The sequence below is a fragment of the Aedes aegypti genome, chromosome 3 (assembly GCF_002204515.2).
Source record: "Aedes aegypti strain LVP_AGWG chromosome 3, AaegL5.0 Primary Assembly, whole genome shotgun sequence".
In the NCBI taxonomy this organism is placed as follows: Eukaryota; Metazoa; Arthropoda; class Insecta; order Diptera; family Culicidae; genus Aedes; species Aedes aegypti.
Window position 1 is genome coordinate 103,404,774 of NC_035109.1, and position 26,579 is coordinate 103,431,352.

Here is a 26,579-nt window from a genome sequence, read left to right on the forward strand (position 1 = left end):
CCAATTTGACTGATAAGTTTGGACTGGAAGTTAAGTAGTGCATCTTGGGATATTGTATTTCTCAAGTTGTACATTGTAATTGATATTTTATTTTATGAAATTCTTGTGATATCTATGCAATAGATTCTATTCGCACAGGATGCCTGGATTGGTTTCTGAAATACATGATATAAGGTAAACTTATTCGTGCGATTTATCATATCATCTGTGCTGAATTTGTAATGACATGGATACACAGAACGAAGCTAGCCAATGTATGTTGACTAATGATATTGTTGTTTCCATTCACTCGTTCATTGAACTAATGTATTTGCTTTGCCCAGCCGAGAATCATAATTGGTCGATGGAATCAGTTATGGGATTTGTTACAAAACACTCCCACTTTTATATTACACTGCTTGATGAGTTGTAAACCTATCAATCAATGAGTAGAAAATTACGAATAAGGCAGTGTCCATTGATAACGTAACGCTAAAATCGAAAAAATTGGACCGATAAGTCGTAAATTAAAATTATGCGCGCTTTTAAACTGCATAGCAAGTTTTTGAGCGTTTTTTAGTAGTAATTATTTGTTTTCTTATGTCAAGGCCAGAATTGGATTCTGAAGTTTTTTTTATCAGAATTTTTGAAAATTTCTTAAAGGGCTTAAAGCCAGAGTTCAATTGAGAAATTGTATTTTCAATTTTTTTGTTTATTAATAGAGTAAACCGTTTTTTTATTTCTTTTTGCAGTTACTGTCATATAATTTCCATAGCAGGATCGCGAGTGCTTTGAAATCGCCTTCTCGCCATGTTTTCAAGACGGATTAAGAGTAAAAAATCATCGTCTATAATCACGGATTCGAATTTTACTTTTGTTTGCAATGAAATGGTAAATCAATATTTATCAGAATATTATTTATTATCATTTGTTCAGCTAAAAAATCAAAATCAGAGGGACACATTTCACTAGAAGTAGGTGGAAGAGATGGAAAAGGAGTTGCCTGCATTTGGCAATGGTTTTTCTATATGATTTGAAACAATTACAGTCGGGTCTCCTATTAAACGCATTCCTATAACGTGCACTCCTATTACGCTCACTCCTATTAGACACACCAGAACGTTATAGGAGACCCAGGGCTTATGGGATTTCATCACTTTGGGGGTGTCGTTGAATATCTCGTATGCCAAAAGAGATAGTACAGTACTGTCTTCGGCGAAGTTTCAGTACTAAGTACGATCTACCTTTAGGAGTTGAGGATCATCCTTTTAGTTGAGAACTTGGCCGGTAGGGGCGCTTTTTCTGATTTGCACTATATGAACCATGAGGGATAAGAATGCAACATTTTGTAACATATGATATCTCTGAATCCTGATGTTTTGGAAGGTTGGTGTCTTCGGAAGAGTTATTCAGTAGCTCAAGGGCTGACATGTGGTGGCCATTCTAATACGGAATTACGCCACCAGGCGGCGCTAGTGGGCAAATATTTTTTGTTTTGCGCATAGCTCCGTTGCCTGACCACTTAGAAAGATGGCGTCTTCGGCAAAGTTGCTCAGTATCACAAGGGCTAACATTATTTGAGCCGAAAATTTCGAAATTTTGCCACTAGGCGGCGCTAGTGAGCAAAGAATTTTTGTTTTGCGCATAGCTCAGTAGCCTGACCACTTAGAAAGATGGCGTCTTCGGCAAAGTTGCTCAGTATCACAAGGGCTAACATTATTTGAGCCAAAAGTTTCGAAATTTTGCCACTAGGCGGCGCTAGTGAGCAAACAATTTTTGTTTCGTGGATAGCTCAGTAGCCTGACCACTTAGAAAGATGGCGTCTTCGGCAAAGTTGATCAGTATCACAAGGGCTAACATTATTTGAGCCGAAAGTTTCAAAATTTTGCCACTAGGCGGCGCTAGTGAGCAAGTAATTTTTGTTTTGCGCATAGCTCAGTAGCCTGACCACTTAGAAAGATGGCGTCTTCGGCAAAGTTGCTCAGTATCACAAGGGCTAACATTATTTGAGCCAAAAGTTTCGAAATTTTGCCACTAGGCGGCGCTAGTGAGCAAACAATTTTTGTTTCGTGGATAGCTCAGTAGCCTGACCACTTAGAAAGATGGCGTCTTCGGCAAAGTTGATCAGTATCACAAGGGCTAACATTATTCGAGCCGAAAGTTTCAAAATTTTGCCACTAGGCGGCGCTAGTGAGCAAGTAATTTTTGTTTTGCGCATAGCTCAGTAGCCTGACCACTTAGAAAGATGGCGTCTTCGGCAAAGTTGCTCAGTATCACAAGGGCTAAAATTTCGAAACTTTCGGCTCAAATAATGTTAGCCCTTGTGATACTGAGCAACTTTGCCGAAAACGCCATCTTTCTAAGTGGTCGGGCTACTGAGCTATGCGCAAAACAAAAATTCTTTGCTCACTAGCGCCGCCTAGTGGCAAAATTTCGAAACTTTCGGCTCAAATAATGTTAGCCCTTGTGACACTGAGCAGTTTTGCCGAAGACGCCATCTTTCTAAGTGGTCAGGCAACTGAGCTATGCGCAAAACAAAAATTCCATGCCCACTAGCGCCGCGTGGTGGCAAAATTTCGAAACTTATGGCTCAAATATTGTTAGCCCTTGTGATACTGAGCAACTTTGCCGAAGACGCCATCTTTCTAAGTGGTCGGGCTACTGAGCTATGCGCAAAACAAAAATTCTTTGCTCACTAGCGCCGCCTAGTGGCAAATTTCGAAACTTTCGGCTCAAATAATGTTAGCCCTTGTGATACTGAGCAACTTTGCCGAAGACGCCAACTTTCTAAGTGGTCGGGCTACTGAGCTATGCGCAAAACAAAAATTCTTTGCTCACTAGCGCCGCCTAGTGGCAAAATTTCGAAACTTTCGGCTCAAATAATGTTAGCCCTTGTGACACTGAGCAGTTTTGCCGAAGACGCCATCTTTCTAAGTGGTCAGGCAACTGAGCTATGCGCAAAACAAAAATTCCATGCCCACTAGCGCCGCGTGGTGGCAAAATTTCGAAACTTATGGCTCAAATATTGTTAGCCCTTGTGATACTGAGCAACTTTGCCGAAGACGCCATCTTTCTAAGTGGTCGGGCTACTGAGCTATGCGCAAAACAAAAATTCTTTGCTCACTAGCGCCGCCTAGTGGCAAATTTCGAAACTTTCGGCTCAAATAATGTTAGCCCTTGTGATACTGAGCAACTTTGCCGAAGACGCCAACTTTCTAAGTGGTCGGGCTACTGAGCTATGCGCAAAACAAAAATTCTTTGCTCACTAGCGCCGCCTAGTGGCAAAATTTCGAAACTTTCGGCTCAAATAATGTTAGCCCTTGTAATACTGAGCAACTTTGCCGAAGACGCCATCTTTCTAAGTGGTCGGGCTTCTGAGCTATGCGCAAAACAAAAATTCTTTGCTCACTAGCGCCGCCTAGTGGCAAAATTTCGAAACTTTCGGCTCAAATAATGTTAGCCCTTGTAATACTGAGCAACTTTGCCGAAGACGCCATCTTTCTAAGTGGTCGGGCTTCTGAGCTATGCGCAAAACAAAAATTCTTTGCTCACTAGCGCCGCCTAGTGGCAAAATTTCGAAACTTTCGGCTCAAATAATGTTAGCTCTTGTGACACTGAGCAGTTTTGCCGAAGACGCCATCTTTCTAAGTGGTCAGGCTACTGAGCTATGCGCAAAACAAAAATTCCATGCCCACTAGCGCCGCGTGGTGGCAAAATTTCGAAACTTTCGGCTCAAATATTGTTAGCCCTTATGATACTGAGCAACTTTGCCGAAGACGCCATCTTTCTAAGTGGTCGGGCTACTGAGCTATCCACGAAATAAAAATTTCTTGCTCACTAGCGCCGCCTAGTGGCAAAATTTCGAAACTTCCGGCTCAAATAATGTTAGCCCTTGTAATACTGAGCAACTTTGCCGAAGACGCCATCTTTCTAAGTGGTCGGGCTTCTGAGCTATGCGCAAAACAAAAATTCTTTGCTCACTAGCGCCGCCTAGTGGCAAAATTTCGAAACTTTCGGCTCAAATAATGTTAGCTCTTGTGACACTGAGCAGTTTTGCCGAAGACGCCATCTTTCTAAGTGGTCAGGCTACTGAGCTATGCGCAAAACAAAAATTCCATGCTCACTAGCGCCGCCTAGTGGCAAAATTTCGAAACTTTCGGCTCAAATAATGTTAGACCTTGTGACACTGAGCAACTTTGCCGAAGACGCCAACTTTCTAGGTGGTCAGACTACTGAGCTATCCACGAAATAAAAATTTCTTGCTCACTAGCGCCGCCTAGTGGCAAAATTTCGAAACTTCCGGCTCAAATAATGTTAGCCCTTGTGATACTGAGCAACTTTGCCGAGACGCCATCTTTCTAAGTGGTCGGGCTACTGAGCTATGCGCAAAACAAAAATTCTTTGCTCACTAGCGCCGCCTAGTGGCAAAATTTCGAAACTTTCGGCTCAAATAATGTTAGCCCTTGTGATACTGAGCAACTTTGCCGAAGACGCCATCTTTCTAAGTGGTCAGGAAACTGAGCTATGCGCAAAACAAAAATTCCATGCCCACTAGCGCCGCCTGGTGGCGTAATTCCGTATCAGAATGACCACCACATGTCAGCCCTTGAGCTACTGAACAACTCTTCCGAAGACACCAACCTTCCAAAATATCAGGATTCAGAGATATCATATGTTACAAAATGTTGCATTCTTATCCCTCATGGTTCATATAGTGCAAATCAGAAAAAGCGCCCCTACCGGCCAAGTTCTCAACTAAAAGGATGATCCTCAACTCCTAAAGGTAGACCGTACTTAGTACTGAAACTTCGCCGAAGACAGTACTGTACTATCTCTTTTGGCATACGAGATATTCAACGACACCCCCAAAGTGATGAAATCCCATAAGCCCTGGGTCTCCTATAACGTAGATTCCTATTACGCCCCCCAACCATGTGTCTAATAGGAGACCTGACTGTAGAACGGTTATCCGTAGAAAGACAATTTCAAGGGGAGTAGCTGAAACTGCCTGCTACATTATCGGCATACAAGTTAGCAACGGCTATTTGACGGAAGAAAATTGGCTTGTGAGTGAGCATGCTTAGCACTTACCTGATGGTTTTTAAGCGGTATCTAAAAATGAACATTGTTGGAGATTCTGCCTGGAGAATTCCGGGAACGAAAAACATTACCGTTCATCTGTCTAGTACGAGCCTCAACCCCAAAAATTGCGCATACAAACTTTTTGGTATCTTCCTTCACAAGATAGATAGCGTGAGAAGAACCTCCGCAAATCATGCATTTAGCATCCATGCGACAATTTTTTGTACCATGACCCCACTTCTGGCACCGACGGCACTGAGTGGGGTTCTGGAAACTTCCTCCAGGCTTCTGGAAATGTTCCCATGTTACACGGACATCGAACATAAGTCTTGCTTTTTCTAAAGCTTTAATATAATTTAGATCACTTCTGTTGAAGTGAATAAAGTAATATTATCAAGAAAGTCCTTTCCGACGAGTGCCAAATCGGGTTCTCTTTTTTATAATGATTACTTGGACTGGGAAAAATCCAAGTAAATCTTTAATTCCTTTTTTGATCTCTTCAAGCGACTTACAGTCACTTGAGAGACCGTTCAAGACGACCTTGAACAAACGTATTTTTTTTCGTCGCAAATAAAAAAAAATGTGTTTTTTTCGTCGCAAATTGAAAAAAAAAGTTTGGGATTTGGAAGGAAACCTTGATTCCCCTGATGGAATTCGAGATCTTTTGCCTAAATCCCGCAAATTCGGAACAACTGACCACGATCGGCGATGGCGACACTCTTCGTTTCCTCGTTTGAATCAAAGAGCCTGGGCTAGAAGCTGCTTCGATTTGATGTTCGGAAAATTTGTCTAAACCTTCGAATTGTTACAGTGGGACTCCATTCCAAATCAAAACCATATCAAAATCAAAACCTATCTTTTAAAATATTATGTTTTAATTTTTGGTTTTGAAAATTATTAGGGTATTGTTACATCTTTTTTAATGAACCATATGATGACCAGACCTAGTAAGGGTCACTTCGAAGCAGATTTCTCCAGCTCAGAATAATGCTGTACATGTGTCGACTTGTAATGTTAAATATTTATTTGTTTCACACACTTTTCAATACTTGCATGTTATCAATATAGTTTTGAAAGGTTTATCTATAAAATTTGTATGTATGGGCCATTAGGGCGTGCTTTATAATTTAAAAAAGTTTTAAAATACAATCCCCCATTTTTTTTCTTACCATCCTAGCTATAAAATTAGGGTTCTGTGAAATTTACAGCTTTCTAGCTGGTTATATAAAGTGGCTCAAAGACGATGTACGTTCATATAGAAATTACTATGGATAACACATTAGTACTAGAATGTAAGTACAAACTTACTATCGCATAGTGAAAACTCATTCTTTTAACCCGTTAACGCCCAAGGTATCTCACAATTGGAATTCAGCTCCGTTTTTGTTATTCATAGCCGTATTTCCATAAATTAAACCTGATTTCACCAAAAAATTTCAAGTCTATGGTGGGGATCCAAAAAAATTCTTGAAAGTGTGTCGTCCATATCTAGCTGTTTATTTTCGAGATTAATCAAATATGTAAACAAGTTGAAGAAAAACTGCAGGTGAGGGGTAATTCATAAAATACGTCACGTACAGAAGAGGAAGGAGGGGGTCACAAGGAAACGTGACTACCCATGTAAAAATTGGAATCCATACAAAAAGTGTGATACAGAGAAAAATTGAGGAGTATAAATATGGCAAATCTTTGCGTGACGTAATTTATGGACGTACCCTGATAAAAAAAATTGCAACATGAAGAATACAAATTTCAGAGGCGAAACATGCATGCCAGAACTAAATCATTTAGTGACTTCAATTCAATTTCCTGCTCTACCACGTAAGTAAGATACAGACATACATACATTTCCATATATGTACATGTTCAATTAAGCGTTAGCGTAGTTACGGTATACTTCGTAGATTGGATACTAGCAACATTCAAGTTTTTTCTTTTGATAATCTCATCTAGAATGCCTTCAGGACCAAGGCTTGGGAATAAGCCTTGAACCAATCTTACATAAGAATTTCAAAACCATGAATATTGCTATTCCCGGCCACGCCCATCTTTACCGTAACTTGGGATTGGGGAAGGAAATGTTGATGCAGCACTTACTTAATGAGAGGCCTCCGACTCAGCGACACCCTCATAAGTGCTACGGAGTTGGGGGTTGGGAGGGGTATTAGGTCATCAGGATTCGCCTGAAAAGCTAGCGATAGACCCAAAGTAGTTTTTGTTTAATTGTTTTTGATTTAATCTCTTGAATGCCGGCAATCAAAAGAGGACAATTGTTTGATTTACAGTATAAAGAATGTTGTTTCACGTCAAAATAGTCGATCACGCGTTCAACGGTAATAACGATCCGCTTTCTACCTAGTAAATAGCAGAATAGATCCCTCCAGGGTCATCTAAATAAGAAAAAAAAAACTTTGTTATGATTCACATGGAACTGTTATTTACATGAACATACAACCGACCAAAATGCACTCACAATGCATAGCCTATTCCACGATAAGCGACCGGTTGAAACGAGTAAATTGCCGCACTTCAAATAAGCGAGAGAAAAAAACACCCGGGACAACCGCAGAAACATGCCGCACTCCGAAACGCGAAAATCTGATCACGAAACCGTTACATCTTAAACAAATTCGGGTATTCTGTTTAAAAGGAACGGACTCACCAAATGCTTGCAGCCTCCGGAAAAAAGTTACTTATTCCCCCGCCGCGGCGCCGGTCAACGTCCACCCTACTCTTGATCCAGGTTGAAACGTATTTGTTTTCCCAGGTTCAGAAACTGAATGCACTCGATTTGGTTTTTTTTTCAACGCGACACTGAACAACATTTAAAACGCGGAAGAGCAACAATTTCACGCCGAATGAAGGTTTCCACTTTTTCACTGTCACGAAGAACAATTCGACAAATTTAAAACGATTGCGGCCAACTTGTGATTGCATCAGCCGAATTTATATGATGCACGTAGACGAAAAAAACATCCATATATGTACATGTTCAATTAAGCACACTTACACCATTTATACCAAAAACAAAATAAAATTTTACGTCAAATATTTGGTTTATAAAAAAAATACCTACAGACGTTTCAGAATCATCTTCAAAAAGATTCTATAAAACTTGCCAGCTGATAATGAAAACATAACTATCAAAATGTTTTTTCTTGGTCAAGTTATTAGTACACAATGTGGCTCGGATCTGACAGCGATTGAAATATATATATATTTGGCAATATCAGAATTTTGTTAATGCTAATCAAAAGTTAGTCTTTCAGTCCAATGACAGTCTCTATCTATTACATGCTTTACAGACGTGAACATTTGAAGCCAACATTATTCGTCTATAACGTTGAAGTTACTGCATCACTGATGCATATGGTCTTGTCCAGCGATAGAGCCGAATCCACGCGGTCCAAGATTTTTGACACTAGAGTGGGCCAGAATACCTGGGGAGCATACGAAAGCGTGCCCGCACCAATGTGACGATTCTTGGACCGAGTGAGTTCAGCAAGGAAGGCTCTTTACTGCTACCTCAACGTGACGCTGGTTCTAAAAAGTAAACAACCATACAAAATTACGACCAAACAATGGTGAAGGCGTAATCAATTTTCTCGAGAACATACATTTTGGCAATTTAGTAGAATTTTCTGAATAAATTGGCAACAACGCACTGCAGCAGCGCGTAGTAAATAACTGCTTGCAAACAATATCTTTCAAGCGCATTTATTACCTGTAATTTTGCGAATAATAATTATAACTTTTCCACGTTAAGCCATAAAACTGGTTCTGGACTTAGGTTGGCGGCTATTCAATTTTACTCTCATTTGACAGCCACCCTTCACCCTTGGAGTTCAGTTCATGGATGGATAAGTCAATTTGTCGGTTTTTTCGTTCTTCAATCCCTTCTAAAGATCAAAAGATCTAAATGGTGTCAAAGTTCATTTAAAAATGTAAGGAGCATTGCATCCGAAATAAGTGATTGTTGCTCGAATCGATAGTAAGTATCCATTGTTTTGATCTAGGTAGAAAATAATCTCCTTTAGTTGATCATCGTTTTCGAAAATACCAAATTTGTCATCACTGGACTTCAATATAGATGAATAAAATATTTGCCGACTAGCGCCATCATGAGAATGACTTGACTGATGGACTGATATATAAGCGAATAAAATGTGTGCCCAATAGAGTCATTTAGGTGATTTCCGAAGTAATAAGTTTCCAGGCGAACAGGTCTCATCTAGTTCTTCAAGTTTGTCAAAAACACTAACTTTGTATCCAATCACTGGATTGAGATATAAGCAAATAATATGTTTGTCTACTAGCGCCACCTTGGGAGAGTTTTCCCAACTACTGTGTTTCTGGACGAATAGGTACCATTAAGTTGCACACATTTGTCGAAGACACCAATTTCGAATCTCATCGCTGGACTGATACAAAAAAAATGACCGCTAGCGCCACCCTGTGAGTGTTTTCCGAACTAAATATGGTTTTAGGCGAATAGGACTCATTTAGTTGTTAAACATTGTCCAAGATACAAACTTTGATCTAATCACTTGACTGAGATATTAGCAAATCAAATCTTTGCTCACTAGCGCAATCTTGTGAGTGTTATAAGGTTTCATGTGACTAAGAATCATTTAGATGTTCAACATTGTCGAAGACACCAATTTTGTGTCTCATCACTGAACTGAGATATAAACAATCAAAATGTTCGACCGCTGGCGCCATCTTTAGAGTGTATGCCAAACTAAAAACTTTCTATGCGAATAGGTATTATTTAGTTGTTCAACTTTGTTAGCAAGTGGAAGTCAGCAGTCCTGTGATCAACTTTGCAGAGGACAGTTTTCTTCTAAACCTGTTTATTTTCAAGATATTTGCAATACAAGTCCTATTTATAGGACGCTTTGGGGTAGAGACACATAATTTGGTTCTTGAGGCACGCAAAAATGTCATTTTTGTTACGCTGTGTTATTAGAGAATAATCACCTGTTAAATTGAGTCTCTTCCCCAAATGAATCGTAGTTTTCAGTTTCTCCTGCTTTCGCCCCTTTCTAATATTTTCGCCCTCCAAATTCCATTTTACAAATTTTCGCCCCCCTAGACCTGAAAATCGCCCCCAGGGGGTGAATTCGCCCACTTTGGGAATCACTGCAGTACACAATGTGACTAGCAGAGTGTTTATTTGACTTTGCGAGAAGAAGCAATCTTGCAATGAATCACGAGAATGAACAGCGCGTGGATAAATAAATCCTACGAGTGGAAGGCCTTCGCGAGCAACGTATCGGTATGTTCATTTTGCTTCTTCGGCGTTGCATCCGTTTGCTTTTTGCGATGCTCTTCGTGACGCAAAAAATAAAAATGAATGTTGGCGAATGTTGGATCACGAAGATGCTTAGACCAACGTTCGCGAAGAAGATCCAAAAATGTTTTCTTCAGATTTTATGACCGCATTGAACAAAACCAGCTAGTTGGTTATTCTGTTAACAAAACGGTTATGATAGCTTGATTAAGTTTAATCTAGATGATAGTATTGACTAACACAGCTTAGCTTAGCTTAGACTGACTACACATATCAATGGTTGCTATTCCGTGATTGACCGAAGTCAGTGAAGATGCACAAAGAATCAACTAGAAGTTCGGCTGGAGTTGGCCATAATCTTCTTCAGTGTGCATAATTCAGTGCCATATTTATACAGGGCCACGTCCTTGCAGTCAGGTGGGATTGGAGGAAGGAATGTTAGTGTGTAACCTATGCTATTTGGAGACCGTGTTTGCCTCTGCATCTCCACAAAGGTTACTGGGAGGGATGTTTGTTAATGGGGAGGATTGTTTCACTTTGATAAGCGATCAGACCGTGATAAATAATTTGAAACTTGCTTCGCGATTCGTGACACTAATTAATTATGCCACGCGAGCGACGCGCAACACGATTGATCCTGCTCACATCACCCGCCCCCGATGGAGCAAGTGACGCGAGCAAAGGATCAGACACTACTCATCTAGATGATAGTATTGACTAACACAGAACAGAAAATTGAAGAAACAAATGCTACGAGATTTCAAAAACTAATACTTAAATTTAAAAGAGGGTTCCACTTTTCAATTCAATAAGGAAAACGCTCCAAGGGTTGTGAAGCACCAATAGTAGATGAATATTCGATAAAGCTTGATTTCTCCAACGAAACCATTATATTATGACTTTAAATTTACTGATTCTACTGAAACACAAAAATGTTCATTTTTCCCTCCAAAAACTATACACTGAGAAAAATCTACACGTTAATGTCGTGTGTTTTACTTATAGATTTGCGCAATAAGGAAAACCACAAGACTTGAGTGTGGTAGCCGTATGGATTTCGTCATTGACTTCATGGTATAATAACCTGTGTATCAACAAAAAGTTGTCATGCGAAACAAACATGAATGTCCAAAATGTAAATCATGAAAACCAACTGATTTGCGTATTGAGTTCGAAATGTAGTGGCTTTAGATAGTCATGTGTGATAGAACATGAATGTCATGAAACTGAAAGATGAAATTTGATAGAAGAACTCATGCTACCGTCGTTGGGGGTGAGAATGGGTCGAAAAGGGATATGCACGATTTATTTATTGAATAACTATCGAAATTTAACTCCAATAAACTTCAAGTTTGGTGTGTATGTACTATAATGGTGCATTAACAACTGTTCAAAAAATTAAAGAAAAATGTTTATTTACAGCGGCACCACAAGTGATTGAAAAATGACCCCATCTCACCCCATAGAGGGGGTGACATTGGGTCACTTTAATTGAAATAACATGTTTTTGAGAATATGATTGCAAAACCATTCACAGCTGAAAAATATTGATGAAATACGATGCAAACAAGACGAAAAGATATCTAAGATGTTTCACAGGTATGCTTAACCCACTTGAAAAAACGATTATACCAAAAAATTGAAGAGCTAAAAGAGAAAAAATATGTAAATTCAACATTTAACGTCAAGTTTACATAAATTTTCTTGTTTTTTCCCCTCAAACTGTCTTCAAAGTCTCATCCCCATTGCCATAAAGCCTATTCAGTTTCCCCAAAGGTGTACTGACACAGTGATTATTTTAAACCTTCGCAAATAGTTAAACTTCGGTGTGACATTCCACGATCAATACATTTCAGGCAGATGTTGACGTCATAATCGCAGTATTTCAGCGATCCAACTCATTTGTACTTCCGTGAGATGTTTTTATAAGGTACCGCGGGGCAAGTGGGAACGAATAAAACGATAGTTCAAACAAATTGTTCAATAAAATTTTCAAATGTCAATATTTTTCAAATCCAACAACACAATCACGTTTTGGCAACAAATTTGCTGGTGTGTGCATGAAACTAATCGAATAATTTCGAAATTGTGAAAACCTTGGAAGAAAGTTTTAGAATGAGCCAATTGACGCAGTTACCTCGCTAAGCGGGGCAAGTGAGACACATCCAGTTTCATGCGTCAATCCACATCAGTAAGTTAACCATTACAATAATAGGACTGATTAGTCATAGATTTTTAATTTTAAGTACATATTTGATGTACAAAAGGGATCAACCATAAAATACGTAACGTTTTAGGAAGAAACCCTTTATTTAATAGTATGTCACCTCACATTTAATATTAACTGAAAATTCCTCAAAAAAGGGTATAGAGGAATTAAACATGTTCAAAATATATCATTTATAAGTTGTTAATTAAAATGTAGCACATAAACAATCAATAATTAACGAAATTATAAATATGTTTTTTATTATTTACATGCATGGCAGAAAACCACCTTATGGGATGGTAGAAATAACAAATGAAGTTCAAATAACATAGAAAAGTAATGGTTCACATGATGCATTTCAAATTTCAGCTGTGTGTTTGTTCAATTTTGAAGTCGTATTTCAAAAATAAAAAAATAATTAAAAAATAAAGAATTATAACACTTTTTTTCTCCCTCTTATGCAATTACGTAATTTGAGGTTGATCTTTTATGATAAAAATCATTTGTTTGAATGTTTTAGTGCTAATCTCTAGCAAAATGTATGAAACGTGTACGAAAAGTTTTGATTCTGGTTTTTGTTTTGATGGGTCCCACTTACCCCAGGTACAAATATATTTTGGGGTAAGATAGACCATCGAAAATTTCATATGATATGAAAACAAAATACTGGTTTATCGTTAGCAGCTTGTAATAATACTAAAAATTATAGCTTACTGATGGAAATTCGATTTAAAACACATTTATTTTTTGCGAGTCAATGCAAGACGTGAAACGTGTCACAATTTGTCATGCAAGTTGAAAATGGCGCTGAACTGACAACTGTTACATGAACCACATTGTAATAAAAATAACAATATGTTTAGTACTAAATACATTCCTTGTCATTGTATCTTCAACTTTCTAAAAGAATACCCCCATGAAAAACTTTTCCTAGTTGAGCTATGACGAAACGCCCCACTTACCCCGGATTCTCACTTGCCCCGGGGTACCTTAATATGAAAACACTGCTGAATAATGAAATTAAAAAAAATCCATTTGATAAAATTTTACGATGTTGTTGCGCACGAAACACAGTTGCTGGTTTGAGAAGTTGTCAAAATACGATGCATTATTATTCAATGCACGGAATACTCAAGTAGACGTGTTTGATATTCCAGAGATGCTGTATTTAGAAAGAATAAACACATCTTAATGAAAAAAAGAGAACACCCGGCACCGTAAAATGTCGAAAAAGTGGACTTGCAATTTCATTTACTATCGTTTTTGCTTGACCCAATCTCACCCCCATTTTTGATGTTTCAGACACCATACCGAAAAAAAATATTTTTTTGTGGAAAAATCAAATAGATTCCGGAAAAACGTGTGAAGTGTTATGAAAAGACTTTTAACCTTCTACTAATATAACGATAGAGGTTAAAGTAAATGCGTGATACTTTGCACAGGAGAAATTTAATGTTATAAATTTTATCTAGTTTTAACGTACAAGTTTACTGATATAGTAAACAAAAACTACTATTTCTAAAAATGTATATTACGCGTAATAATATGTTCCCTAACATATGAATTATTAATTTTAGTAATATCAGCTGAAATATTTCATGAATCATATTTTTCCATTTTGACCCAATCTCACCCCCTAGACCCATTGTCACCCCCATCGACGGTACCCAAATATGGATTCGAGGCTCCTCTGCTTGTCGCAAGCGCACTTGAATGTTTTTTTTTTCAGACAAGTGAGTCAGCAACATGCGGGGCGCCGCAAATCTATAATTTAGGAAGCCCGGGATTAGCATATTTCATTTTATTCGAAGCTGAAAGCTAGGAAAATCTGTTAGTGGAATCCGATTTATGGTATGGTGTTAGAACATTATATCCAGTGCTGGAAGTAATGCATTTCATTTATAGAAAATTAGAATGAACTCCTCATCTTCACTATTCGAAAGAAAAACGAATCCGCAAATTTTCCTCAACACTTTCAGCTTCATTCTCTTTGGAACATGATGATGATTGTCGTTCGACACGAGGTCCGACCGCAATTTAGTTTGCTATGGGTTGATCACTAACAATTTAGAAATTTGCAACTCGGAAATCAACAGCAAGCTCATCGATTTCAAATCGAGCAACTTGAACATGATGATCATGACACAAGATAACCATAAGTTAAACACACTGAATCCATGTTGGGTGATGATCTATGCATCCATAGGTTGACGCACACGAATTTAAAATGGAAAGCTTCAGGAACGTATGTGTAAAACTATGGAGTTCATGTTGTCGGTTGATGAATCAGTCCATGAAGCAAAACTAAAGAATTGAATGTGTAATACACACGAAGTTTGTAAAAAAATCACAGCAAATCGATATAGACGTTCATAAATCGATCCATAATTTTAAACACATGGATCAAACGTGTGGATTTTTATCAGTGCATAGCAAATAATTTTTAAAATACACCAATAATCAAAAACTAGTAATGAAGCATCTTCGGTTGGAATATTTTAAGCGTTTTGCTAGCGGACACCTTTTTTCTAAGAGCATTTTTTACTAAAAAGAATTTTTTTTCAAAAAAAAATCCTCTGCACGCTAGAACATACCTTAATGTACTATTTCTGCGCTTAAAGTATTTTTTTTTTATATTTTACACGTTTTTTTTTTGCGGGAGCCACTATTGATACACGAAAACCTTTTTGTTCCAGTAGCTGTATGCAACAGAGAGGTTATGCTATTTAACTGTGGCTATGGTTTGACGTATTTTGACTTTGTTTACTTTCGAGTTGTTCGTGAGTAAAAAAGTGAATCTGGTTAAATTTACATTTATATTGTGCTTCAAATCCTCGGAAAAGTTAGAAAGGTAATACTCAATGATGATTTTATAAATAATATAATAATAAAAATGATTTTTCCCAGTATGGAGACCAAAAAGAGAAGAAAACATAAGTGGGTTTACGTTGCGGCAGCTATTTAGGATCGCGTCCGGTGTATCAACAACAAAACGCATACGATTTATACCATATCAGTTATGTTATTTACAAAAAATGTATCCTCTAGGCAGAAAATGGTTGCAGTCATTCCTCCAGCGCAATCCATCAATAACCCTACGAACACCATGAAGCGGTCAGTTCGAGTGCAACCCCGGTCGTGTTAAGTCGCATCGGCGCAATCGGTGCTCGCGGTTATTAATTAAAAAGGTGTCATATTACGCTCCCGGCCTACCGGCAAAAACGATTACTAGGCAAACGGACAAAGTGAACAACCTTAGTGAATAGCATATGCGAGTGCAAATTAAATTAAAATCAGCTGGCGATAGCCGAGCCAGATGAACAACCTTAGTTTCCCCCGTTTGGGGGAAACCTCTGGCGGAGGTTCCAGAGAAAAAATTATGGTGATTGAAAGACAAGAGGAAGGCAAAAATCTTCATGGCGTGTCTCCAGTGCTAGTGGAGAAGACCATCCAAAGTTATTGTGGAACAGTCATTGCTGCAAAGAAGACCAAGGATGGAAAAATCTTCGTAACAGTGCGGAACGAGAGCCAAGCCAAAAACTTGGCTAAAATAAGCAAACTAGCTGATGGAATAATGGTCAAGGTATACGAGCACAAATCACTGAACTCGTGCAAAGTCGTTGTCTTTTGCCGTGATGTGAAAAATGATACAGACGCCGCTATTTTAACAATCGTAAAAGAACAAGGAATAACGGAAGTAAAACAAATTATGAAGGGCCCGGAGGACAACAAAACCCCCACCGGCATATTCATATTGACCGTGAAGGGAATCTGTCCTCCCAAGGAAATAATACTAGGATATCTGTTACTGGAGACCCGGCCATGGTACCCGAACCCGCTAAGGTGCTTCAAGTGCCTCAAGTTCGGACACACTAGCAAGGACTGCAATAGTGAAAAAAAATGTAGCAAGTGTGGTGAAGCATTCCACGATGAATGCAACAACGAAGCCAAATGTGTGAACTGTAAAAATGAGCATGGCGCTTTCGCCAAGGAGTGTCCAGTGCTTGCTAAGGAAAAACAAATCACAAAGCTAAAAATCGACAGGAACATTACCTTTTGGGAAGCCAGGAATATTGTTGAAGAAGGACTCAAAACCAAGTACTCAAACACCGTCAAAGCTTCGATCGACGAAGAAGTGAAAAGGCTTACAGAAGAAAACAGTGCTCAAAGTGCAAAAATCGATGAGTTAAACGAAGAAAAAAAGACATACGCTGTGACTCTGAAAAATGAACTGGAACTACAATTTGACGCAAAACTGAACCAATATAAAGAGGAGCTGAATAACTCCATTCAAGAAAAAGTTAAGAAAATGGAACAAATGGAGGAAAATATGCTAGCACTACAGAAAAGATGCGAACACCTCGCAACTTCGTATAAAGAAGAAAAACACCGAAGAAAGCAGGCTGAAAAAGAAGTTGAAAAACTTAAGGAGAACTGCATCAAACTGGAGCAAATGCTGAAACTTTACGGTTATAAGGGAGCCCCTAAATATACGAGGAGCCAAGAAAACACCATACAATCACCCCCCAGGAAGAAGAAAGGAATCACCGAAATGACACCGTGTGATCAAATAGAGTATATCCATTCAGACTCAGAGGAAACCGATGAAACAGTCAATCCAGGCTAATCAAAAACCAGCTGCAGAAGCAGGCGACCAAGGCAGCCAGGGCCGCAATCAGCCCTGTATGAAGGACGGACCAGCATTGGCGTAGGAACAGGGGGGGCCAGGGGGGCTTGGCCCCCTCCAGAATCATCCAGGCCCCCCCCAGAATTTTTGATGACAATAAAATAAACAAAAACGATTTAAGATGACGCAAATTCTTCTGGAATTATGTACATGACTCATGTTATTAACAAAAAAATCGCTTCAGTAGTTGCGTTATGTAATGTTGTACAACTATATTGAGAAAACCTCGTTTACGTTACACAGCATCAGCGCGGCTGTTCTGACTTCGGTGAATCGTACGACAATCGAAAGCTTAACCGTCCGATTGATATCCCATTTGAGAATTCACTAAAAAAAAGAACCATACATTAACATCAAGTTGTATGATGTCAGAAAATAAATAATTGAAAAAAACAGACACAAATTTTGTCTTCTTTGCGTTTTTTTCTAGAAATTTTGCTTTAAATCTCCGGTTGATTAATGAAATGGAAAGAAAATTGTTTTTGAAACATCTCTTGCCTTCGAAACCTTAAAAGAAATTTGTTGAAATACCCCTGGAAAACTTTAGCTTCCAAAGTTAGCACAGCGGAAAAGGAATTTGTAGAGAAACATGTAGTAAAATAACTGGGAAGGGGGAAAGGATATTTTAAGATATTCATAAAGAAATTTTTATTGATCTTTCCTAAAACACTTACTTAGAAATAATTTTAGCAATTATTGTCTGATTCCAAATTCGTATATTTTTATCCGGAATTTCTAGAGGCTTTCTGGCAGAATCCTAGAAAATTAGAAGTCAAGGAAGGATAGATTTCAAGGATAATTTCTAAAGATGATTCTGATGGAATCTTAAAAAAGGTAAATTGTAGGAATTTTGAAAAATTTCAGAATTCTTAAACGTGTGGTTCCTGATTTCTGAAAGTTCATCAACAAATTTTCAAAGTAATGTACAATACACCTTTGGTAATGTTATTAAAAAAACCGGCAATATTTCCGCGTTTAACTTCTACTGTACTACAAAATAATCGATGATAGACTATTCAAGTTAGTTTGATATTTCTAAAGGTAGGAAAAATGGTTTTTCTTACATCAATATGTTCACAATATAGTATCATGACACTTCGCAGTTCATACAAAATATTATCTAAGATTTTGATTTTATTTTACTTTCAGTAAAACTTCCATCTTAAAAACACCTATAATTTTTTATTATAAAAGACGATTATGAATTTTACAACAGGCATGTAGTAAATTTTTCCGAATTAAATGTCAGCTGCAATTATTAAAAAAAAATTACCCACAAAGTTCTTTCAATCCTTTTTTGTATGTGTTTCTCTAGAAATCTGATTAGGAGTGATTCGTTAAGGAATTTGTAAAGCAATTCCTAAAAGTATTGAGATATTCAGGGAGTAGTTTTTGAATTAAAATATGGAGAGTGGATAAATTTTTAAATGTTATTTATGAAAGAATCATGAGATTACCAATAAAAAAAATGGAATGATTTCTAGAACCTAAAATAATACTTGATGGAATTTCTGGAGAATTTTTTTGAGAAGTTCAAGAATGAATTGCAAAATCTTAACAAATCGATGAAAAAAATTTTCAAAAAAATTCTTTCTAGAATTGATGACGGATTTTCTTTTGGGAATTTCGTTAGTGCGGTTTGAAGACAAAAATCTCTGGAATATACTAAGATGAATCTCTGGTATTTTGTTTACGAGAACCTTAGGTATACAATAATTTTATTCTCTTAGACATCCCTGAACAAATTACTCGGGAAATCTTTGAGTATTTTCGTGCAAGAGTTTTTGAAAGAACAGTTCAACGGTTTCCGCTATGAACTTTACAATAATGTTAGAATTTTTAAAACATTTCTTAGTTAAGCAAAGCAAAGAAAATAAAACAAAAATTCCGAGGAAGTTTTGAAGAAATGGGGGATGTTGCTCCTTGATTTTAGATAAGTATAAAAAATGCAAGTGGATTTGCGTTGATGATAGGTTGGCTTTTCAGGCCTGACAAAATAAAAAAACTGTTATTTTATTTTGTCAAACGTTTCGGTCCGTTTGAGACCTTCTTCATAGACTCAATTTTAACTGTTCTTCCTTCCAGATAGATATGCGGAGAACTACTTTGAGAAATCGTGAGAATAACAATATCCCAATTGAATTCTTTCTAATTGCTTATAACATTTTTGTAGAATATTACGAGGAATATTTAGAGTAACACCTAGAAGAGTTTTTTGCGGTAAGTCTGGATAATTTTTGTTGTGATTATTTTCAAACCGCACTGCAGGACTTCAAAAGAAAACTGTTCTGAGGAATTCGTGGAATGAATCCTTGTTTGGTGATCTTGAAGACATTTTTGGTGATTTTTCTGTACTATTTTTTTGGAGAAATACTCAGTAATTGATTTAAATGCTAAACAAATTATTAATGAGCAACTGGAGGACACTTTAAACTATCAGTTTATCTATAATAAGTACGTAGAGGACCTTCCAAAGAAATGATTAAAATAATTTACATAATACATTTTCTGGCTGTATTCTCCAAGAGATTGTTTAAGTAATTCGATACAGATTCTTCGAGAATTTTTCAGGTGATATCACAAAGTCTGGGTATGATTTTCTGTGGAAAGCCAAGGACGAACTTCGTGAAAACTGGTGAAAGAGTTTTTGATGAAAGCTCTGGAAATTATGAAAATAATTCATAAAGAAATTTCCGTAGGAATTCTAAAAGAAATCTCTTCCAAGAACATGATTGAATCCTTGAAAAAAAATATGGAAAAATCGCAAAGGACATTACAAGAAGAATGAATGACAAAAAGTATGAATTTGTCAATTTAAAACTACAAATGAAACAAAATCACAAATTATTAAAATTAATGCAAATCTGTTAAAAATACGAAATTTGTGAAAATCGTGATTATTGCGACCGACATTACATCTGTAAGTTGGAGATGAACCAGCCGTGGGCTGAAAATCTCCCTAATAGAGATAATAATAATAATACATCTGTAAAAACAGGTATATGCTAGGCCCCCCCTAGGCCCCCTCCAGAAAAAAATCCTAGCTACGCCAATGCGGACCAGATTACTATACTATACTATCCATTAAGTAAATAAACTCTGTAATCTTATACTCAAGACCTGAATGACCAAGCGGTTAAAAGGTCTCTAATAAACAAACAAACAAACAAACCATGAAGCGGTATCCGCTTTGGAGATCCATCAAGAATATACAACGGAGACGAAACTTCGTTCTTCCTCCATCCCAAAACAAAATCGGTTTTGGCTTTCGTCGGAAACCGGAATGTTTATGAAACAGAACATGCAGATAGCCACACAAACATCACAGTGATGTTCAGTTTTAGGGCTGATGGATCGCTCGTTCCTGCTGATGTAGTCTTGCCGCTGAAACGGATTCAACCTGATATACTCCGAGCTTTTCCTAAAGACTGGGGCATAGGTAAAAGTGATAAAGGTTGGATGGATGTATGTAATTTTATGCGTTACGTCAGAAACATTTCCGTGCGAAAAGGAGTAACGATGCCAATTGTTTATTTCGTCGACGGTCACAGTTCGCATACGGCAGCGGTGGTTGCCGATTTGTGCCTCAATCTGAATATCATTCTTGTAGATCTTTAACCAAATACTACACTCTTAAAAATAATGAAAATTACTGTGGACGTAATTCTCGTTATGACTGAACGACACATGATGTAAGTGATGGAACGACACAAAAACGTGTCTATGAAGGTGTATTGAACAAAAAATGTAATTTTACATCTTAATGGACACGACAGCGATGGAACTGTGATCGACGATTCCTGAACCAGACACTATCGTGTTTGCAATTTGACATAAATTTCAATCACTCTGCTCGTTTCTTTTATGTTTGGATGCACATAATAAGACGTAAAATCACATTATTTTTTGGTAGTGTGTACGAGGATTACACCTCCTGCAGATGTTTCCGTTTTTAAGCCTTTAAAAAACGCCTGGAAATCTGCGGTTTCCAAATGGCGCGGAGTAAACAGTGGTGAAATCCTCTCATTGAAGTATTTTTCATCAGTATTACAAACTGCAATCAATCGAGGTATTAAGAAAGACAGCATCGTTAATGGATTCAGTGCCTGTGGCATCTTTCCACTCGGTGCCGATAGCTTGCTGAAACTGCAACTGGAAGTCACACCGACACAACACTATTACAACCCCTATGTATGTGAGCAGTACTGTCCTTCTACCATCAACATGTGTCCGGAAGGCTTTAGATACTATAGTGGTTTTCACGCTCAATGGTATGGGTACCCTAGTGTAGATGTAGTTGTGAACCTTAAAGGAAAACAATATGCACTCAGTCTCGAAAAACACGCAGAAAACGGGTTTAAATTTTTCAAATTGGGTAATATTTCCATATGCATTTTGGTGAGTCTGGAAAGCGTGTGCAAGTTTCTTTGAGGAAAACAAAAACAAACTGTGTGAGACGAACGTATGCTAGTCTACGTGTGTTCAAATGTCACTAAGCTCTATAGGAGACGGCCGCATACGCAAACTTCATAAGGCTCAAACGCAATGATAGCGGAACGGCAACGGAATGCGGAACCGGTTCGCCAGCATGAATCAAAACATCTCGACTAAGCTGACAACGAATGAAATTGGATCAACACTGAGTCGACAAGCTGATTATAGTTCATGATGGCGAACCGGTTCCGCATTCCGTTGCCGTTCCGCTATCATTGCGTTTGGGCCTATACTGTAGACAGTTTGACCTAGGACGAAAAGGTTGTAAGATCGCTGCACGATGATTTACTAAAACCGATGCTTAACCAAGCGTTCCTCAGTGATTATGAAATGGGGTCGGTGAGAAACCAACATCGGTGGTCAGACGGAGCGAAAACGAGTAACATAATGCAATCAACAGATGCAATCAACCCCACAGTCAAAGAACCAGTGATTGAAGAATATAGAGAGCTGCAAATGAACGTCCAAAATGAATCATCAAACACAGATGCCAACATTGTCCAGTCATTTGAATCTAGTAACATAGACTTGGAAAGATCAGTAGTCGCCGGAAATAATACATTGATGAAGTAACTGGGGAACTAATGGAGCTAGACCAGAGCGATCCTGCACTTACGCCTTGAAGAGCTTCAATAGATTGAACAGGAAAAGGAAAATGAAGTTATGCTTAAGGCAGAAGTTGCTCGTAAACGGGAGGAGGCTAAGAAAGAAGACGAATTTGTTAAAACATTGAAGGCAGAAGCTAGCGAACAGAAACGTCGTAAAGCTATTTTGAAGAAGGAATATCGAGAAAGCCTCAAGAAAGCAAGAATAGCTAAAGCAGAAGAACAAAAGAAGCAGAAACAAGAACTCCTTGAAGTGCTAAAATTGAAGGAGAAAACAAAGAAACGGATGAGATAAACAACTTTGTCGATGCTCTTAGAATATTTTTTGCGGGCTGTGTAAATTTTCTAAAATTGTTATTCATGGATTAAAACTTGATTAAATAAGCTTTCTAAAAACTAAATGTGCAAAAAAAAAATTATTGATTCGAACATTTCCCAAACCAATTTTGTGCAAGCCGTACCATGGTCTACACTAACACACCATCACACATGTAAATAACTCTTTAAGTTCAAATCTATTGTAACGACACGACAGTCCGAATCGCGAATGGGGACAAGCAATTGAAATTCACCGATTAAACAATAAAACTTGTTTATTTTAACTGATTTAATAGAGAGTCAATAATGGCGATGTGGCTCTACTTATTCTGGCACGTTCGCCGAGTGAACGCATCGTCGGCGGAAGTGTTCTCGTTGCGGTTGGTAGCGTCCAGTGCTGCCAGGTTATAACAAAATCCACCTGTCTGCTTTTTCGTATGTCATTATCAGTACTTATGGCATTGCATATATACTGAAATAAAGCCGCTTCTCAGCTTAGCGTATGCTAATGTTAATTATCAGCTGAGAACTTTCTTTGCCAAAGCAATCATTTTTACATTCGAAGGTTGATACTTTCTGCATTGGGTAATCAAAAGGGTATTAAGGCTAAGTAGCCCGTCATTCGTTTTGGCAACAATGATGACTTTTCAGCTTGCAATTCAAAGTGATAAAACTCAGTCTTGATAGTCTATATAGACTTGAAAAAGTATCACTGTACGCGCTAACATGCATAAGGCTATCGCACCCTTCTCTTTCCAGCAACAAGATCAAATGGTCTTTTTTGTTTGTTGTTTTCATACGGAAACGGTTTCCGTATGAAAACAATTCATTAACGTGCGTGTGCAGGAAAGAGAAAGGTGATTAAACGTCAGATTGCCTTATAGAGTATGCTGATACTTTTTCAGACGTGTCAGTGCAAAACCAACTGATTTTCTTTGATTCGAAATCGTGAGGTGAATTAGCAACAAATTTCAATGTAGGCCTACTTCGCCTTAAGGCCGCACGGGACATCATCATAATCACCCTATCCATTTCAAAAAGCAAATCCCAAGAACCACTCCATATATCGATGCGAAAATGTATCACTATGATTCTATATATGTAGTGCACAACGCAATAAATTTTCAGCTTCATCGGTTCACTAAAACTGGAGATTTGCTTCCACAAAGTTTTGATGATAATTGTTAGAGTGAGACAAAAGATAGAAAAAATACCACGGTTTCCCGTGTCGCCTTAAAGGCAAAACACCTCATCGTTATTAGGAACCGTCCATAAACGAGGTGTTCATTTATGGGGATAAGGGTGGGGGTCTATACAAATTTAGAAATTATTGTGTGGACAAAATACCAGGAGGGGGAAGGGGGTCTGAAAAAAACACGTGGTTCATGGACACTCCCTTAGGATCAAACATAACAAGCCTGCGGACTGCCAAGCGGTTTACCACTATGGTAATAGTGTTTGATGCAAGCGTTATTTTCTCAAAAATTGATAAAATAGTTCGAGATTTTAATGAATCAGTAAAACATTACAATTTACGTCTGACTCGTAAACGAATGGTTTGAAATCAATGTTTTATTTGTTTTATTTGCTTGGGTCAATTCAATTGATCGATTGAGTTCAAACGAAATCTTCCCACGGATCTGATCATCCACTTCGTAGCAAGTCGTTTCGCAACCTTCTTCCGTTTGGCAGCGTCCAGAACAAGCTCCCCCACAAAAGCCAAGATTGCCGCCGCATAACCAATCCCCAACATCAACAGTCCTCCCTCGATTTCGTCCACTTCCATCACTTTCAACTTATTGGGCGGACGATCTCGTGAGTGTTCGATCGATATCTGCACCCGTTGATTCATGTACCGGAATACGTCCAACTGTTCGACAAATCGCGACAAGCATCCATCACGGTACCACATTGACAAATGATCAAACTGCCCCAGAAGAGGCCAAGTTTTGGTCGCATATCCGGTGTCGTACTCGTAGTACAGGAAATCCGTCATGAGCCGATAATTTTCAATGTTTTCCGCGGTGAACCATTCGCCAACCATAGAATGACCAAAGTGTAGCTTGGCCATCACGATCGGTTCCAGACCGCGATTTGCTATGGTTTCCAAATCAGGAATCGGGGCCACGTGGAACTTGGTCAAGATTTGCTTGATATGCGGCTGAAATTGGAAGGGCAGTCATAACGAATTTGAGAAGAGCAAACTTATTTAGACTCACATTCTCGCTTTCCGCGATAAGGTACATCCACACTTCATGTGGAGCATTCCACCGGAGTTTGCTTTCGGCGAAGTCAATAATGGTATCGATGGGAGGATCGTAAACTGGGATAGCTAAAATACTGTGAATTTTGCCAATGTAGACGGAGGCAACAATCAGAGTGAAGGCCGATAATCCGACGGAGAGCATAACTTCCGACGCTCGGCTTCGTCGCATTACAGATGGCAACAGAAGAAAGGAGCAAAGCACATTGATAAAGCTCCATGAAATGCCTCTTCGATTCGGGGACCACCTTTCGATCATGGTTGGCATATAGTTATCTAGAATCGCTATTAGAACAAATGTCACTAGTAAAACAGCCCAAACTGTTGTCGAGAACATCATGAATATAATCTTCCAATATTCGATCAATCTAGAATCAAATGCATTGGTTAGTTAGAAATCATTAATGCACATAAAATTTTACGTACGTTGGCCTCGGTTGCAAGCAAGTTATCCCGATCCATTGAATAGGAATCGAGAAGCTGAAGTATCGAAAAAGCTGATGCCATGCTCCAACAGCCGCCAATGCAAAATCCGCCTTTCGTTCCACCAAAGCCCCAACCATTCCATTTCCGGTGTGATTCTCGAACACCTGTCCGTACTGCCAGTATTGATCTAAAACGGGCAAATTCTAATACAATGGCAAACCAAATGTTAAGTCATACCTACCGATAAGCAGGTCCCAAGTACAGTTCAATCGCTTGCAAAATAACACCAGCAGATATCCATCCAATCCATCGATGGTATATGACTGATTCAAATAGTTAATGATTCCATCGTCGGTCTGACGAGGCATTACCCATGGAAGCAGATAGAATGACGCCAATCGATATGTCTTCCCCATCAAGTCTTTAAGTTTGTTCGGGAACAGCATGTTTCCCTCCGCAAAGGAGTTATTACCCGGGAAGTACGTATCCAAAAGTAGAAGATCCAGCGCCTCTGGCGGATTTCCAACGTATCTATGAGTCAGAAGTTCATATCGTTCGCCACTTGGGACAATCAGCAGTAAGTTTGCGATTTCTTGAATCGCTGGGTGGTTTTGTATCACCTCAAGAATCTCAGTGATTCTAGGTTTGCTGGTGGATTGCACAGTAACAACGACAAACTTTTCTGGTTTGCGAAACATGGCTTCATCATGCATTCGTATAAAATTGTCAAGAAACGGCAAAGCAGCATTCTCATCAACAATGAATACAGTACTACCGAGATTGATGGCGGCCAACATCGAGTTGTTATCGTTCCAGAGAGTTTTCCTGTCTAGGTCGAGCACCATAAATGGCAGTTTGCTTTCGATATTGAGGGTGGCATGCGACGACGGCTCTGTGGTGGAAAGCACTCGACATAGGGTAAATATGCCCAGAAAATAGGTTGTCACTGAAAACGGTTAAAGGCCGAGGATTTATTTTTATATAATAGGTTTTTGAGAGAGTTCTAATAAAACCCATTTACATAGGTATAGTGTGGTTATGGGAGTTTTAACACACATGTAATAGATGTTTTAGCCTAGATTTTTGGAGATATGCTTAACTCTAACGCCCAAAGTATCTCACAACTGGAATTCAGCTTCGTATTTATTATTTTGAGTTGTATCCCCATAATCTTGTTCCATAAAAAAATTAAGTCTAAGGTAGGGATCCAAAACAAATAAAAG

At 38.4% G+C, this 26,579-nt stretch overlaps 2 protein-coding genes across 3 annotated transcripts in view; both read right to left on the bottom strand.

The window, feature by feature from the left end:
- Positions 1 to 26,579, bottom strand: part of LOC5563600 — a 67,245-nt gene that overhangs the window by 14,240 nt on the left and 26,426 nt on the right. Inside the window, exon 1 of one of the 2 annotated variants that reach the window (XM_021851963.1) lies at positions 2 to 396. The exons of the other annotated variant lie outside the window; for it this stretch is intronic. Within the exon in view, the coding sequence (XP_021707655.1) occupies positions 2 to 74 (73 nt within the window). The 5' untranslated portion in view covers positions 75 to 396. Of the gene's footprint in view, position 1; positions 397 to 26,579 lie in introns of those variants that run through there. 2 annotated transcript variants of the gene reach the window in all.
- Positions 24,212 to 26,296, bottom strand: LOC5563611 (glutamate [NMDA] receptor subunit 1). The gene is made up of 4 exons (XM_001647859.2): positions 25,598 to 26,296; positions 25,357 to 25,543; positions 24,887 to 25,298; positions 24,212 to 24,828 (listed from the first exon to the last, which is right to left on the bottom strand). Exons 1-4 carry the CDS (start codon positions 26,199 to 26,201, stop codon positions 24,262 to 24,264), a joined length of 1,770 nt encoding a protein of 589 aa, XP_001647909.2. The 5' UTR covers positions 26,202 to 26,296; the 3' UTR covers positions 24,212 to 24,261.